This window comes from Gobio gobio, assembly GCF_949357685.1.
Source record: "Gobio gobio genome assembly, chromosome: 4".
Classification (NCBI taxonomy): domain Eukaryota; kingdom Metazoa; phylum Chordata; class Actinopteri; order Cypriniformes; family Gobionidae; genus Gobio; species Gobio gobio.
In genome coordinates this window covers 35818491-35832853 of record NC_137100.1, presented here as the reverse complement: position 1 = coordinate 35832853, position 14363 = coordinate 35818491, and the positions used below count along the sequence as shown (strand labels likewise).

The 14363-nt window shown below is 39.3% G+C and overlaps 2 protein-coding genes across 2 annotated transcripts; one reads left to right on the top strand and one right to left on the bottom strand.

Annotated features, from left to right (window-relative positions):
• Window positions 1-420: 420 nt before the first annotated feature.
• kptn (kaptin (actin binding protein)) lies at window positions 421-4534 on the bottom strand. Its single transcript, XM_079813693.1, has 12 exons — window positions 3989-4534; window positions 3826-3908; window positions 3583-3667; window positions 3443-3497; window positions 3239-3317; window positions 3071-3144; window positions 2855-2961; window positions 2664-2759; window positions 2122-2185; window positions 1910-2045; window positions 1590-1763; window positions 421-1480 (listed from the first exon to the last, which is right to left on the bottom strand). The coding sequence occupies exons 1-12, from the start codon at window positions 4197-4199 to the stop codon at window positions 1325-1327; spliced, it is 1320 nt and encodes a 439-aa protein (XP_079669819.1). The 5' UTR covers window positions 4200-4534; the 3' UTR covers window positions 421-1324.
• Window positions 4535-9265: 4731 nt separating this feature from the next.
• Window positions 9266-12943, top strand: crx (cone-rod homeobox). Its single transcript, XM_079814740.1, has 3 exons — window positions 9266-9769; window positions 10858-11009; window positions 11375-12943. The coding sequence occupies exons 1-3, from the start codon at window positions 9673-9675 to the stop codon at window positions 11969-11971; spliced, it is 846 nt and encodes a 281-aa protein (XP_079670866.1). The 5' UTR covers window positions 9266-9672; the 3' UTR covers window positions 11972-12943.
• Window positions 12944-14363: the final 1420 nt, after the last annotated feature.

Here is a 14363-nt window from a genome sequence, read left to right as displayed (position 1 = left end):
GCAAGAGAGGATAATTTGATCTTGACCCATAAGAAACTTGAATACTGTCACGTTACAAATCTGCTTCAAATTGAATTAAGAATTACATTACAACATTGAAATAAAAATGTAAAGGATGTACAAATACTGTATAAAATCGTGAATATAAATAATTGGTAATCATGTAAAAAAAAAAAAACATTTATCATTTATCAATTATAACTTTTATGTTGGTTTGGTCGTTTGGCTGTTTCCTTATAAAGGTTCAGAAATTCGTGGGGGTTTTTTGTGTAATTTGTCAAGTTTTTTTTGCCAGGTGGCTTTTTTAATTAGATGATGTCATTACGTTGCTGTCTTGACGCCAGCCAATCGCTGCATTGCTGATCGTGGTTTCGAGTATCGATGCATCTGCCCTCTTCAGGGAAAACAAGAACGCGCAGTGATCTTAGATCATTTAATCCAGATATTTTAATCCAATCCGCAAATTCGTCTGAAGAACCAAATTAGCCAGACATCAGTTATCACGATTAAAAGATCTGGGATCTGTCAAATCATCTTAGATGTATTAAGCGAGGTACGAAGAACGGGCCCCTGGACGTTGACTGATACTCTTTTGTGTTTCAACGTCATTAATAAGGCGGAGATATGAAACCATTCAGCTGTGCAAGAATGTGTGATGTATAGATTTAACATCTGAAGAGAGGCGTGGAACGTTCTCTGTATCACACTTACGCACATTTAAGGAATTATAGTAATATGCGGCTTCTACGCAACATTTTATAAGTGAGGCAAACCTGATCTCTGGATTTTTGAATGCACTGAACAGCGACACTGATGCAGCGTTAACTGACTTAAGGCACTCTGCCGCCCTCTACTGGGGATATATGGCAAAAACACAACAGCACTTGCCTGATGAGCTTTGCATTTTCTTGAACCCGTGAAACCAAAGCCTGGGTTTAGAAATTATTTTAGCAGATTAAAAATAGACCAAATTAATGATTTTTCACAAATGTATATAGGCCCCTGTAATTAAGACAGATCAAATGTGAATGTTCCTTGACTCTCTAATAACACCTATCGACTAGCAATGTATGAAATCGTGTTTATGCCAGGTTATGATAAACAATAAAAAAAAGACACGCATCATGTCCCATCCCAAATTCAACAACAACTACTTGTGGTCACTAGGACGTAAGATTGAATAAATATGGCTACAAACATGTCACCAACAAGAAGTCATTTTCATTTCAAGGATAATGGCATGGATTCTTACACAAACAGAATTAAATTTGTATCTCTTTCTTAACCACTTTAAAAAATATATACATATCATTCACATAAAAGATTAGGTGGTTGCAGCTCTCTCTTCATTGCTGATTGAAATGGACTGCTCTTCAGTATCTTGGTTTTTGATTGGCTGTTCTTTTGAAGAAACAGGCAGTCTTGATACTAAAGTGGACAATCGGTGAAGAACAAGATCTGCTGTAGTTCTCAGACTGTGCTGTTGGGGGGGGGGGGGGGGGGGGGGGGGTGACAGGAAAAAAACAGAGGCTTAATTAACTAAAAACATCAAGATACTACTAATAATAAATCAGCTCAGTGATAGTCACCTGAAGTATATGCAGGCCTTTTAAGGTAAGAACAGCCAACTCTCTTAGTCCGTCTCCTGCCAGGTCAAGATAAATCAGTGACAGTAGGGGACTTTTAAAACTCCGTCTCCACAGCAGCTGTAATTTATCCTCCAAAACTCCTGTTGGTTGGGGAAATTTGTAGCAGAGTAGGTCCTATAAAATCCCAAACAACATCCGGGTCGGCCATCATTGTGCATACTGGTTAGCTGCTTATATTTCAAATGACCATATAAGCGCTTTCATTAAGCATATGTTTGTTCCCTAGCATGTATTTCTGTATTTTGAATCCAGCACTCTACCTGTCCATACGTTCCCAGCAGCAATTCATGCTGCCCGTCGAAGTCCAGATCAACAACGAGAGCACAGAGAACCGCATCACACTGGTCGCTTTCTTCCAAACACAGCTGTCTGCTCAATCCATACTGCTCTACATCCCTGAACACACACACGCAATCTTACACCCAACCAGACACATGGCGCACAACAAGCAACATACTAAAGAGGCTCTAACCTGTAAACAACAGCAATCTCTATCGCACTGGTTACCAACAGATTAAATGTTTTCCTTTGACTACCTGTGGGGGAAAAAAGACAGATTAATAACAATAGTCTAGACTCCATATAACTTATCAGGCATTAAAAACCTTGCATAAAAATCTGTCAGATAATAACTTTTTTAACTGTCATCAAAGAACCCTTGACATTTCCACAAAAAATATTAAGCAGCACAATTTTTTTAACATTGATAATAAAAATGTTTCTTGAGCAGCAAATCAGAATGATTTCTGATGTGACACTCAAGTAATGATGTGAAAATACATTCAAAAACATTTAAAAAATCTTACCAACTTTTGAATGGCAGTGTATGGATTTCTGTATGAAGCCCTTAAAGATATGAGCTCTCAAACTCTATATTCTAAACTCACAGTGTTTTGGATGTGAGCTTTAAAACTCAGACTCTAGACATGTTAGACAAAAGCATACTCTCTAAGGATAATATCTATGTTTTACATACTCTTTATAACTGTTGATCATATGAGCTGTATCACTCACTGTTTGTCTCTGTGTTCTGGTGCTGCTCTTTCAAAGGAAACAGTAACACAGTGGAGATGGGGCTGTCATGTTGAACACGCCAGTTCTGGAGAATCTCTAATAAGGGAAATGTGCAAAGAAACCAGAACTTCTATTAGACTATATTACATTTTAAGAAGAGAAGAGAAAAACTGTGCAAGTATGTTTCTCACCAGGCTCCTTTTGGTTGACAACAGAAAGTCCCACAGTCCCGTTCTGACATCCAAAAGCAGTGAGGCGTCGGTTTTGATCAATACTTAAGACATTTAACCATAATACACTGCAATGCACACAAAGTACATATTAATTACCAAGTATTAATTGATTATAACTCACATAAGAGCACATCTCATCATCCAAACCTGAACTTCAGAAAAGGAAACACTCACTTGCTTGGCAGCTCCTGCAGTTCAGGAAAGAGTCTTTCCACCGGCTGTTCCTCAAACTGGTGCAAAGAGGCATTCTACCAATCAGACATAGAGGATGAACTTTTAACTTTTTTAGCATGAAAGTAAGAGAGAGAAAGCAAAGCCTTATTCTAACTCAGCTGGGCTGACCTCTTTGTAAAGATGTATGCGCTGATCATGCCCACTGAGGAGAAAGACGGTCTCGCTGGATCCATCTCCACAATGCACCCTGCAAATCAAACGTACTTCTTAATGATAAACCTTTGTTGATTTTCAAAGACCACAACACATTGCTATTTAAATACAAAACGGCTTTCTTTGAAACATAAATGAACAACACAATGACACACTCACTCAGTGTGATAGAGCTGGAAGGGAGTGAACTGGAGCTCTAGGTTCAGACAGCTTTCTGTCAACAAGATGAAACCCTCAGATTATTCAGTATGGACCAATTTCATATGATGTGATGTTTTTGACCAACATGACAAACTCACGTGCAATAGACTCCAGGTTAAACTCTGACCCTGGTTCATAATCACAGTAAATGTTAAGGAAAGGAGTTGCTTTATCTCCCGAGTCCTGAGAGGAAAGAGATCATTATAACATGCATGAAGCAGAAAATGCAACAAAAAATGTCAGCTCTCATGGATGGAGAAAGGAATGGAGTGAGCAAGGAAAACTTTCCATCTGGTTTGAAACTAACGTAGTTACTTATGCCAGTTAATGAGGAAGCACACCTTAATGAAGGTTATTCCTACGACCAGTCCTCTTTTAGGTGCTGTTTTGTTGAAGGCGTCAATGGAGACGATTTCTGCATCAACTTTATTAACAAAACAAGAAACGTTTTTGCGTTAGACAGCTAAAACAAAATACTTTCGAAGCAAACGACCAGCTTGTCACCTGGTATATATGTGAACTGAATCTCTCTAGCCACCGGTCTGATCTTCTTCTGCAGGTCCTGGTATCTGAAGCACACCACTTTCCCCTTCAGAGTCGCTGCCAGTAACTCCTGCTCGCCTGCCTGACATAGTCCGTATATGTTACTCTGCGAGGGAAAACGACTAAAACTGTCTTCCATAAATGGACACAAGCCTTTTATATCCGGCAACATCTTACAGATGATCACAACAGAAATAAAATAATAAAATCCTCTGGACTATCACACTTGTGACAAAATAACATCCGGATGTGGGCGGGCTGTGAGTAAATTTAACCAATCATCTGTGCTTTTCGAACCGCCTGACAAATCAGAGAGTCCAACGGAAGCTGTCGACATCAACTGTCGCCGACAATGATACCAATACACTTAGCGTGAATATTCCACACCAGCTGTTCTCATTTCTCATATGTCTTCTCTTGTTCTTTGTGTTTAAGATGCATATTAAACTGAAACCAGTGGGAGGCTATTGCTATTATTCTATTAGTTAAATGTCTGTTTCCTCCAACAGGGGGCGAAATTACATGCATTAATTAATTTACTTCATTTACAAATTCAGGTAAACATGTTATTTCAATTGGCAGCCATCACAATGAATTATACAATGGAATTAAATACTTTGGCCAACAATTTTAAAAATAAAAATAAATAATTATATAAGTAAATCAACTATACAAATGAAAATAAGCAATGTCACAGAGGTTTTCCATCTTTTTTTCTTCTTTTTTTAACATCTAAATGTAAAGATCAGCAGATTTCACATGACTAAATATATAGTATTTTCCAATTAGTACCAATTAGACCTTAGTATTTTTAGATCCTATTCATGTTTTGTTACGCAAATGAATGGAAAGCATATTATGGGACATACATCTATTTTCAAGAAGGGGGACCTGAGAGTGTGTTCCAACGGGGGATCACACTTTTCAGCCTCCCCGGGAAAGTCTATGCCAGGGTAGGCTACTGGAGAGGAGAATTTGGCCGATAGTGGAGAGTGTCCGGTTTGGGGACCAAACGATTTCGTCTCTGCTTTTTGCGGATGATGTTGTCATGTTGGCCTCCTTAGACCAGGACCTTCAGTGTGCACTGGGACAGTTTGCAGCCGAGTGTGAAGCGGCTGGGATGAGAATCAGCACCTCCAAGTCCGAGGCCATGGTTCTCAGTCGGAAAAGGGTGGATTGCCCACTTCAGGTTGGTGGAGAGTTCCTGCCTCAAGTGGAGGAGTTCAGGTATCTTGGGGTCTTGTTCACGAGTGAGGGAAGGATGGAACGGGAGATTGACAGACGGATCGGGGCAGCTTCTGCAGTAATGCAGTCGATGTAGCCTACCGGTCTGTCGTGGTAAAGAAGGAGCTGAGCTGTAAGGCAAAGCTCTCGATTTACCGGTCACTGTACGTTCCTACTCTCACCTATGGTCATGACCGAAAGGACAAGATCCCGGATACAGGTGGCCGAAATGAGCTTTCTCTGTAGGGTGGCTGGGCGCTCCCTTAGAGATAGGGTGAGAAGCTTGCGGTCACTCGGGAGGAGCTCAGAGTAGAGTCGTTGCTCCTCCACAGAGAGGAGCCAGCTGAGGTGGCTCGGGCATCTATTTCGGATGCCTCCTGGACACCTTCCCAGGGAGGTGTTCCAGGCACGTCCCACCGGGAGGAGGCCCCGGGGAAGACTGGAGGGACTATGTCTCCCGGCTGGCCCGGGAACGCCTCGGGGTTCCCCCGGAAGAGCTGGAGGAAGTGGCTAGGGAGAGGGAAGTCTGAGCATTTCTGCTTAGACTGTTGCCCCCGCGACCCGGCCCCGGATAAGCGGAAGATGATGGATGGAAAATACACCTACGATCTGATGCAAGTAAACTGCAGAAGTCAAAAGCACACACAAAAAAAAATTCTTTACATTTTGCACATTTAGATACAATACAATGAATTATTAATAGCCTACCTTTATTGGGTGCATGTAGGCATTGTGTGTTTGCACAAGAAATTTAAACTTCTGTTTAAATTAGTAAAACTTATTTAAACTGAATTGATTCTAGATAGACAGAATATCCACTAGAGGGCCAGAGAAGCTGTCAATTGGTTATTGGGGCCCTTTTTAGCATACAGCCCCACTGACATTAAACCCCTTTTTAATCTGACTGTGACCCAAAGTCTGTCCACATATGGGACATATTTTGCTTATCAGCAAATAACTGCCTCATCACAACATCTTCACATAGAAACAGTGTGCATTAGAAATTGTTCACCAGTTGTTTTAAATACCTGTATTATGAAGTGATTACAGTCACTGGTTTGTGAGGGATTAAAGTAGTCAGAAGAAGAGCCACTGTTTTGTACATATTTAGCGCATATTCAAAGTTTTGATGAATCTGTTGTCTCATTGTGGAGAATATTTGATATGCATGCTTAACACACACTGTAGCGCGTCTGTGTTTGTGTGTGTGTGTGTGTCCAGCGTGTGTGTTTCTTTGAGGATTAGAATTGTGTGAGTGATTGGTGCTGACAGCGGTCTGTGTATTACTGGCTGGCCTGCAGATTAAGCCGCTCCTTTTTAGACTGCCTAATCTGGATTAACTGATGCAGTGTGCCTGCAATGATGCGGCCCACTACCCCTCTCTCTCTTTCTCTCTCTTTCTCTCTTGCCCCCCCCTCTCTTTCTTTCTTTCTTTCTTTCTTTCTATCTATCTATCTATCTGTCACCTCACTCACTCTTCTTCACCCCAATCCATCTTCACATTTTTCTTTCCTTTACCTCTATTTGCGTAGGAACATTTTGTTTATTTCATCTATCTAACTCTCCACTCAGATTAAATGTTTGTTGCAATGTCACTGTGTCGGCAGTGTATTCCTGTGCTAATGTGTTCTGGTGAGTGTGTGTGTGTGTGTGCGCCTGCGGATTAGAGTTTAGTCCACTTCCATAATTGCTCTTGTGCCTGCGTAGCTGGTTGTTGCCAGATGGACGGACTGGTCCCCCCCTCCCCATCCCCATCTGAACCACCCTCCACAAAACTTCGCCTTCTGCAAGCGGAAAAGCCCAGATCCTGGACACATAAACATACAAACATCCTATACTGACACAGAACAACAAATCATCTCTTCATAATTTTACTGCTCTTACACACAAAAAACAACAACTGCTAAAAACCACCATGTTGAATGGTGCGATTATCTGAGCAAAGTATTAAAAAATTACAAGAAAAAAGGGTTTAGTAGCCTGATTATTATTTTGTTGCATAAATAAACAGACAACCAAGTAAATAAACAATTATTGTTTGGGAATAATATTTTCTCTTGTCCTTTATATATAAACAAAATAATTGTGTATATATATATATATATATATATATATATATATATATATATATATATATATATATATATATATATATATATATATATATATATATATATATATATATATATATATATATATATATATATATGTAATGCTGGGAAGGAGTAGAAAATTGGATACATTGATTGGTGGGAGGGGGTATGAGGTGGAATATTGTTTGTATGTGTGTAACAAAATAAACTTGATTCTAACCAAGAAAGATATTCGAATTTCTTTCTAAGATTTGACTACTTGACTGAGCTGAGCTGAGCTGTCAAATTACCTAAAAACAAAATATTTATTTGTTATATAGTAAGCAAGCTGATAGAATCCAAAGCAACGGTGTCAGCGAGTCATATTCTGCTGCTTTTTGTCACCAAATAGAGCAGACATTTTGTAACTCTCATTCTTGTATTCAGAATGCAGTTCACTCACATCTTTCGGCAAGACAAATACAAGTTTAAGGTAAGGGAATCTGAAGACTTTTCCCTTTGTCCCTTGACTGTGGAGCTTGTGCTGTACTTAGTAGGGATGACATCTAGTCACAGCCAAATAACCCTGTCTGCACTGCGTCTGTTTAAAGCCAACCTATCACATTCAGTTCATCTTGAGTGCCAATTGACGCCTTTCTCTCGCCTCTCTCCCTCTCTCTGTCACTAACATATTTACACTCAAACAAACAATCCTTTCAAATAAAACATAGCCTACCATGTTAATTCTATAACACATTCTATTTAAAATTTAAAATAGCTCCATTACAGCAAATTCAGCCGAGATCCTCTCCTTTGTCACAATTGGTCAAAATGGTCTTATCTTCGTTTAGCTTTTCTTTTAGCGTCACTGGTTAAGATAGGCCTAACACTCGTCCTTCTCTCTTCATTTTTTCATTTTTTTTTTATCATTTATCAATACATATCTTAGCTTTTCTTCTTTTCACTCCTTTGGGATTTTAATCAGGTAATCGCTATCAATAAACAGATATAGGCCTACAACTAAATTATGATACAAATAAATTATTTATATTATTCAAGTTGCTATGTAAACTGTTAACAGAGGACTGAACAAGAAAATGTCCACAAGAAACATTTAGCTCATATGGAATCATTTGATTAACGAATGAAAATATGTATGAGATTCAAATGACGGTTGCGTTATTTCAGTAACGTTTAAAGATAGCAAAAAAATAGAGCCAATTAACGAAAAACAAAATTATAATTTTTATTTTTAAAAAATCGAAATACAAAAAAAATCGAAATCTTTATGATGCAAATTGTAAACTGAATGTAAATTATTTTACTATAGCCTAGGCCTATATTATACTATTATACTATATTTTTTTATTTATTTACATTGCTTGTAAGGCAGTGTCAGAATTAGCTATAAAAGAACTATTTCTGTTTTCAGGGGCATTTTTACATTTGTTAGGGCACATTTTCTAACATAGCCTATGTGTCTAATAGTACATTTGTGTAAAATGCTTACACTGATGTAATTAATTAATGGTTGATACGGTTCCTAAAACCGATTAGCCTACTATATCTAGAGAATATTATTACAAACCTATGTTAGATTAAAAAAATATATGCGACATTTTGTGTCATTTTTCAAGGCATTTTCCCCCGGAGCCATGGTTTCTGATCATGCTATAAGCCAATAGATTCGAATTCGATAGTTTATTATTTATCGTTTTCAGACTTAAATTTTTTTTTACTGTCATAGGCTACATAGCACGTGTTACGATACACGTCAAAGTTGGAGAGAAGAGAGAGCTAGAGAGAGAGAGGGAGAGAGAGAGAGAGAGAGAGAGAGAGAGAGAGAGAGAGAGAGAGAGAGAGAGAGAGAGAGAGAGAGAGAGAGAGAGAGAGAGAGAGAGAGATGCCCCTTGATTAGCTTCTCGGTCTCTTATTTCTCCTAGTGTCCCGCCTGTTCGGTCTTGCCCAAGGGACACGCGCCACATAGCCAAAAATCTGACCAAGAGTGTAAAACTTTTGTTTAGCTATTTGCTTTTACGATTTCACATTCAACTAATCTCATCTTTGATATGCCGCACGATATGAATGACATAGCTAAACGGGCAAGCGTATAAACTTGTTAAAGGCACTGAGAACCGGGAAAACATCTACAGGTGTTTGGAGCCGCGAGACTGAAGGAGCACCGCACGCGCCAGGCGCGAGCACAGACACGCGGCCGTCAGAGGCAGAACGCGACCCCCGACCCGTAAAAACAGCGTCACAAAAGAAAAAGAGAGAGAGAGAGAGAGAGGGAGGGAGAGGGAGAGAGAGCAATAGAGAGAGTGTGCGAGAGACGCGGCCGTCCCAAGAATGATGTCCTACATAAAGCAGCCCCATTATGCTGTGAACGGGTTAACACTGTCCGCCTCAGGAATGGACCTGCTCCACACCGCCGTCGGCTACCCAGGTCAGTTATTTCTCATGAATAATTTATAATATGTTTGTGTCAGACTTTTTATAAATTTTGGTGGTCGTTGAAGTCAAAAACCAAACTAAAAGGTAGGCTATCCTTACCGTTCCTGTTTCGTTTGACAAGCATTGTCCCCCTTTCCCCCTACAATTTAGGCAAAGTGAATATAATTTCACTAACGTTAGTTGATATCCACTTGAACGGAACTTGCTCACGTATAGTAGCCTAACAAACGTAGTGCCCGTTCTAACAAAAATGACTTATATAAAAATAGATGTGAAATATATATTTAAAATTCATATTGAGGGTTATTTAGCCTACATAGAACGTATTTTTCGTAGTAAGAATTTGATAAAAAAAAAACATTTCTTTCAAATTTTAATTTTATGTGATTGTATGTTTTTTTCCTGCATGTTTATTAAGTTAGCTACTTTTAGCCCATTATGAAAAGCTTAATCTAATTAAAAATGTTGCCATATTTAGTCTGTTTTATTCGCCCGTTTTGTTACAAATAAAAACAATGATCATAATAGTACTGAGTAAAGAATAAAAATAATACTGAATGGATTAAATAATCATACCGGTATGTAAATATCAATAAATCACTAATAAAAAAATACTGACGTCAGAAACGATGTTTATGCGCTGCCTTAGTGATGGAATTCAGTCACTTACTGACTGGACGTATTGTAGCTAAAAAACCATGAAATACACTTAAATCTATCTATCTATCTATCATCTATCTATCTATCTATCTATCTATCTATCTATCTATCTATCTATCTATCTATCTATCTATCTATCTATCTATCTATCTATCTATCTATCTATCTATCTATCTATCTATCTATCTATCTATCTATCTATCTATCTATCTATAATGACAATGGATAGTCCAAATCCCTCCCTTTTCTCTCACCAACATCAACCATATTAATGACTGTTACAAGCTCACATAAAACGATCAACATTGATCATGCTATCATGTAAAAACAGTTTTCTATTTTCTCTTTTATATGTATTTTTTCAACTAGAAAACCTAAAGTTGTTTTCTTACTGTATGATGTCGATGTTTTTATAAATAGCCACTCCGAGGAAGCAGCGTCGGGAGCGCACTACCTTCACACGCACCCAACTGGACATTCTGGAAGCCCTGTTCACCAAAACACGCTACCCAGACATATTCATGAGAGAAGAGGTGGCTCTGAAAATCAACCTTCCCGAGTCCAGAGTTCAGGTGAGTCTGTCTTCCTCAAACTGAGTCAAACATCTTTCTGACACCTCTCCAACTGCATAACGTCTTTCTAAGCACACCTGTCCTAATGTCTGATGTAGCAGAAACAGACGATGCTCTTCAAATAAACTAAAATACATTTATCCCAGCATCTAACTAACACTCACTGCAACTAAATATGTACAGTGTGTTTAAAGTTGAATCTATTTTCATTTAAGTCGCAAGTATTGAAAGTGACCAGTGAAACTCTGACAGTGAATTATTAATGCAGGTCTTAATACCCAGATTGAGATCATCATTTAACATAATTTTTGACCTATAGAGAAATGAGCCAAACATTTATTCAATCTTTAACCTATGTCTCTCAGGTGTGGTTTAAGAACCGCCGCGCTAAATGCCGCCAACAGCAACAGCAGACCAGCGGTCAGCCCAAGCCCCGTCCCCCCAAAAAGAAGTCCTCTCCACCCCCTGAGCTGACCTCTGACCCTGGTGCCAGCTCCTCGGTGGTGGCTGCCCCCATCCAGGCAGTGCCCCCTAGTGCCAGTGTAGGCACAGCACCCGTTTCTGTGTGGAGTCCCACCTCTCTATCCCCCCTTCCCGATCCATTGTGTGGCTCCGGCACGCCCTGCGTGCAGCGCCCCGCTCCCTATCCCATGAGCTACGGTCAGCCCTCCACCTATAGCCAGGGCTACAGCTCCTCTCCTTACTTCAGTGGATTGGATTGCAGCCCGTACCTCTCTCCCATGACCACTCAGCTGTCTGTGAGTGGGGGTGCCCTCTCTCCCCTCACCGTGCCCTCCATGGGCGGCTCGCTCAGCCAGTCACCCTCCCTCTCCTCCCAAGGATACAGCACCTCTTCGCTGGGTTTCAGTTCCGTAGATTGCCTGGACTACAAGGACCAGCAGGCCTGGAAGCTCAACTTCAGCACCGTGGACTGCCTCGATCATAAATTCCAGGTGCTGTAGAAGAGAAAGTGAGCGACTGAAGAAAAAAAAGCAAGAGGGAGGGCGAATTAGGAGAAGATGCATGAAGAATAAATGAAACAGAACTAATGCTTGAAATGCCAGAGACATTTTGATGATGAACAGGACTGAATCAGCAGGATTCATGTGATCTCAGAGGTGAAATGGGGTGCCCATTTTGGAACAGGTGAAGATTGTTTCTCTGTAATGCAGATCTGCTTTGTGATTGGCTGAGAGTGAAGGGACTCCTCAAGTCTACTGATCAGTCATTATTTTTAACCATTTACCTCACATATACACACACATACAATCAAATAGTTTTCACAACACACTGAGGACATGTCCCTATTCACTAAATCACACACTCACTCACGCACGCACACACACACACACACACACACACACACACACACACACACACACACACACACACACACACACACACACACACACACACACACACACACACACACACACACACACACACACACACACACACACACACACACACACACACACACACACACACACACACACACACACACACACACAATTGGAGGGGAACCACTTGGTTTCTCTGCAGATACAAGCTTCTTGTGGGACAGAGTTCTTTCTACTTTTTTTCATAAGTTTGGTTGGTTTGTCTGTAATGGGAGGCATTAGGAGTTCTTGTGTAGTGCTTTTAGCTTGCTGTTATTTATGTATTTTTAAATTATGTTAACTTATAACAAGTAATGTTGTTTTATGTTAGTTTGAGTTACTCGTTACTTACTTAATTAAACTTCATTTAATGGCATTATAGTCATGATGTTGATATATATTTTCTATTTGGGTGACCTTGTGTTGAAAAATGTTGGTGTTTACAATTGTTGTTATATTGCTTTGACCGAATACATTCAGATGGGAACTAAAGGTTTCACATTTTATTCTTAGTTTAACTACACAATTAAATGTGGCTTTGTTTAACAAGAATTCAAACAAGAGTTGTCTAACTTTGTTTCTTATTGATCATGCAAGTTGAAGTACTATTCTCATTAATAAAACATGGCTGGAAACTTAGTTAGTAGCACAAATGATTTACATGAGAAAAAGGGGGGAAAAAAATTTAAATTGGTCTGTACAGCACAGAACTTAAATTCATTTGGCTATGTCTGTCCCTCACGCAGAACAAGCAGGATGACAAATTCAGTGCTTACTTTACAAGTTACAGTACAAAATGTAAAGTAAAATATCCTATATAAGGATTAAAACTTATGAATATAAAATAAAAACAAAGTATACCATTAAAACACAAAATGCATTCATGCCTCTATAGGGGATTTTCTGGTATCAGCAAGGGAACCGGCAATTCAAACACGTAATTTAAAGGGATAGGTCACTCAAAAATAAAAATTCTCTCATCATTTACTCACCCTCAAGTTGTTCTAAACCTGTATGAATTTCTTTTTTCCCCCGCTGAACATATTTGAAGAATATGGATACTCAAACAGTTGATGGACTCCAATTACTTCCTTTTTTTTTTTCTTTTTTTTTTTGCCACACTATAGAAGTCAATGGGGTCCATCAGCTGTTTGAGTAGTTTGATACTTCAAAATATCTTCTTTTGTGTACAGCAGAAAAAAAGAAATTCATACAGGTTTGGAACAACTTAAAGGTGAGTAAATGATGAGAGAATTTTCATTTTTGGGTGACCTATCTCTTTAACCAATTAAACGGAAAGGAGATGAATTGCCCTTGCAAAGTTCAGAACTTTGGGTTTAAAAACACAAAGTGGAAGGATTCACATACTTCCAGTATTTCTCCTTGAATTACTGTGACATCCTGGGGTTGGATACACAGGTGGCCCACACGGAGGAGGCATCTGGGGTCCACAAGTTTGTTGCGATGATGTTGTCTGGTAATCGTGTTGCTGTGATGGTGTGGTATGGTGTGGTGTGGCCACGCCCATGTAGCCGGGTGTGTGGGGTTATTTTAGCCAATGACCCAGAGAGCACCTCAATCTCCTTACTGTCGACAGAACACTACCCTAAAGCAATTAAACCGGATTACTGAACCTCCCTCTCTCTCTTTCCCTCCTCCACACCTCTCCTCCTGTTGATTCCAGTTCCTGCTCTCTCTGCTATGACTCCTCCACTATGATTATTCCATCAATCTTTATTTCTAGTCACAAATTATAATAATTAGAGTTACAGTGGTCTGCCCAAATGTATGAATGTCTTTGCATTAGTATAAAAAATTCTAATGAGCTGTAATTTAAAAGAATTATAGTACAAACATACACTCTTAAAAATAAAGGGTTCTGTATTGGAATCGATTGTTCTATGAAGAATCTTTAAAATCCATTGAACCTTTCCACTGCACAAAAGGTTATTTAGATGATCAGAATGTTCTCCAC

Coding starts and splice junctions, on each gene's coding strand:
- kptn (XM_079813693.1), bottom strand. CDS start 4,199: ATGTTGCCGGATATAAAAGGCTTGTGTCCATTTATGGAAGACAGTTTT. Junction 2,186..2,663: donor CCAGAACACAGAGACAAACA/GTGAGTGATACA, acceptor TTTCCCCCACAG/GTAGTCAAAGGAAAACATTT. Junction 1,481..1,589: donor AAGGCCTGCATATACTTCAG/GTGACTATCACT, acceptor CCCCCCCAACAG/CACAGTCTGAGAACTACAGC.
- crx (XM_079814740.1), top strand. CDS start 9,673: ATGATGTCCTACATAAAGCAGCCCCATTATGCTGTGAACGGGTTAACA. Junction 9,770..10,857: donor CACCGCCGTCGGCTACCCAG/GTCAGTTATTTC, acceptor TTTTATAAATAG/CCACTCCGAGGAAGCAGCGT. Junction 11,010..11,374: donor TTCCCGAGTCCAGAGTTCAG/GTGAGTCTGTCT, acceptor TATGTCTCTCAG/GTGTGGTTTAAGAACCGCCG.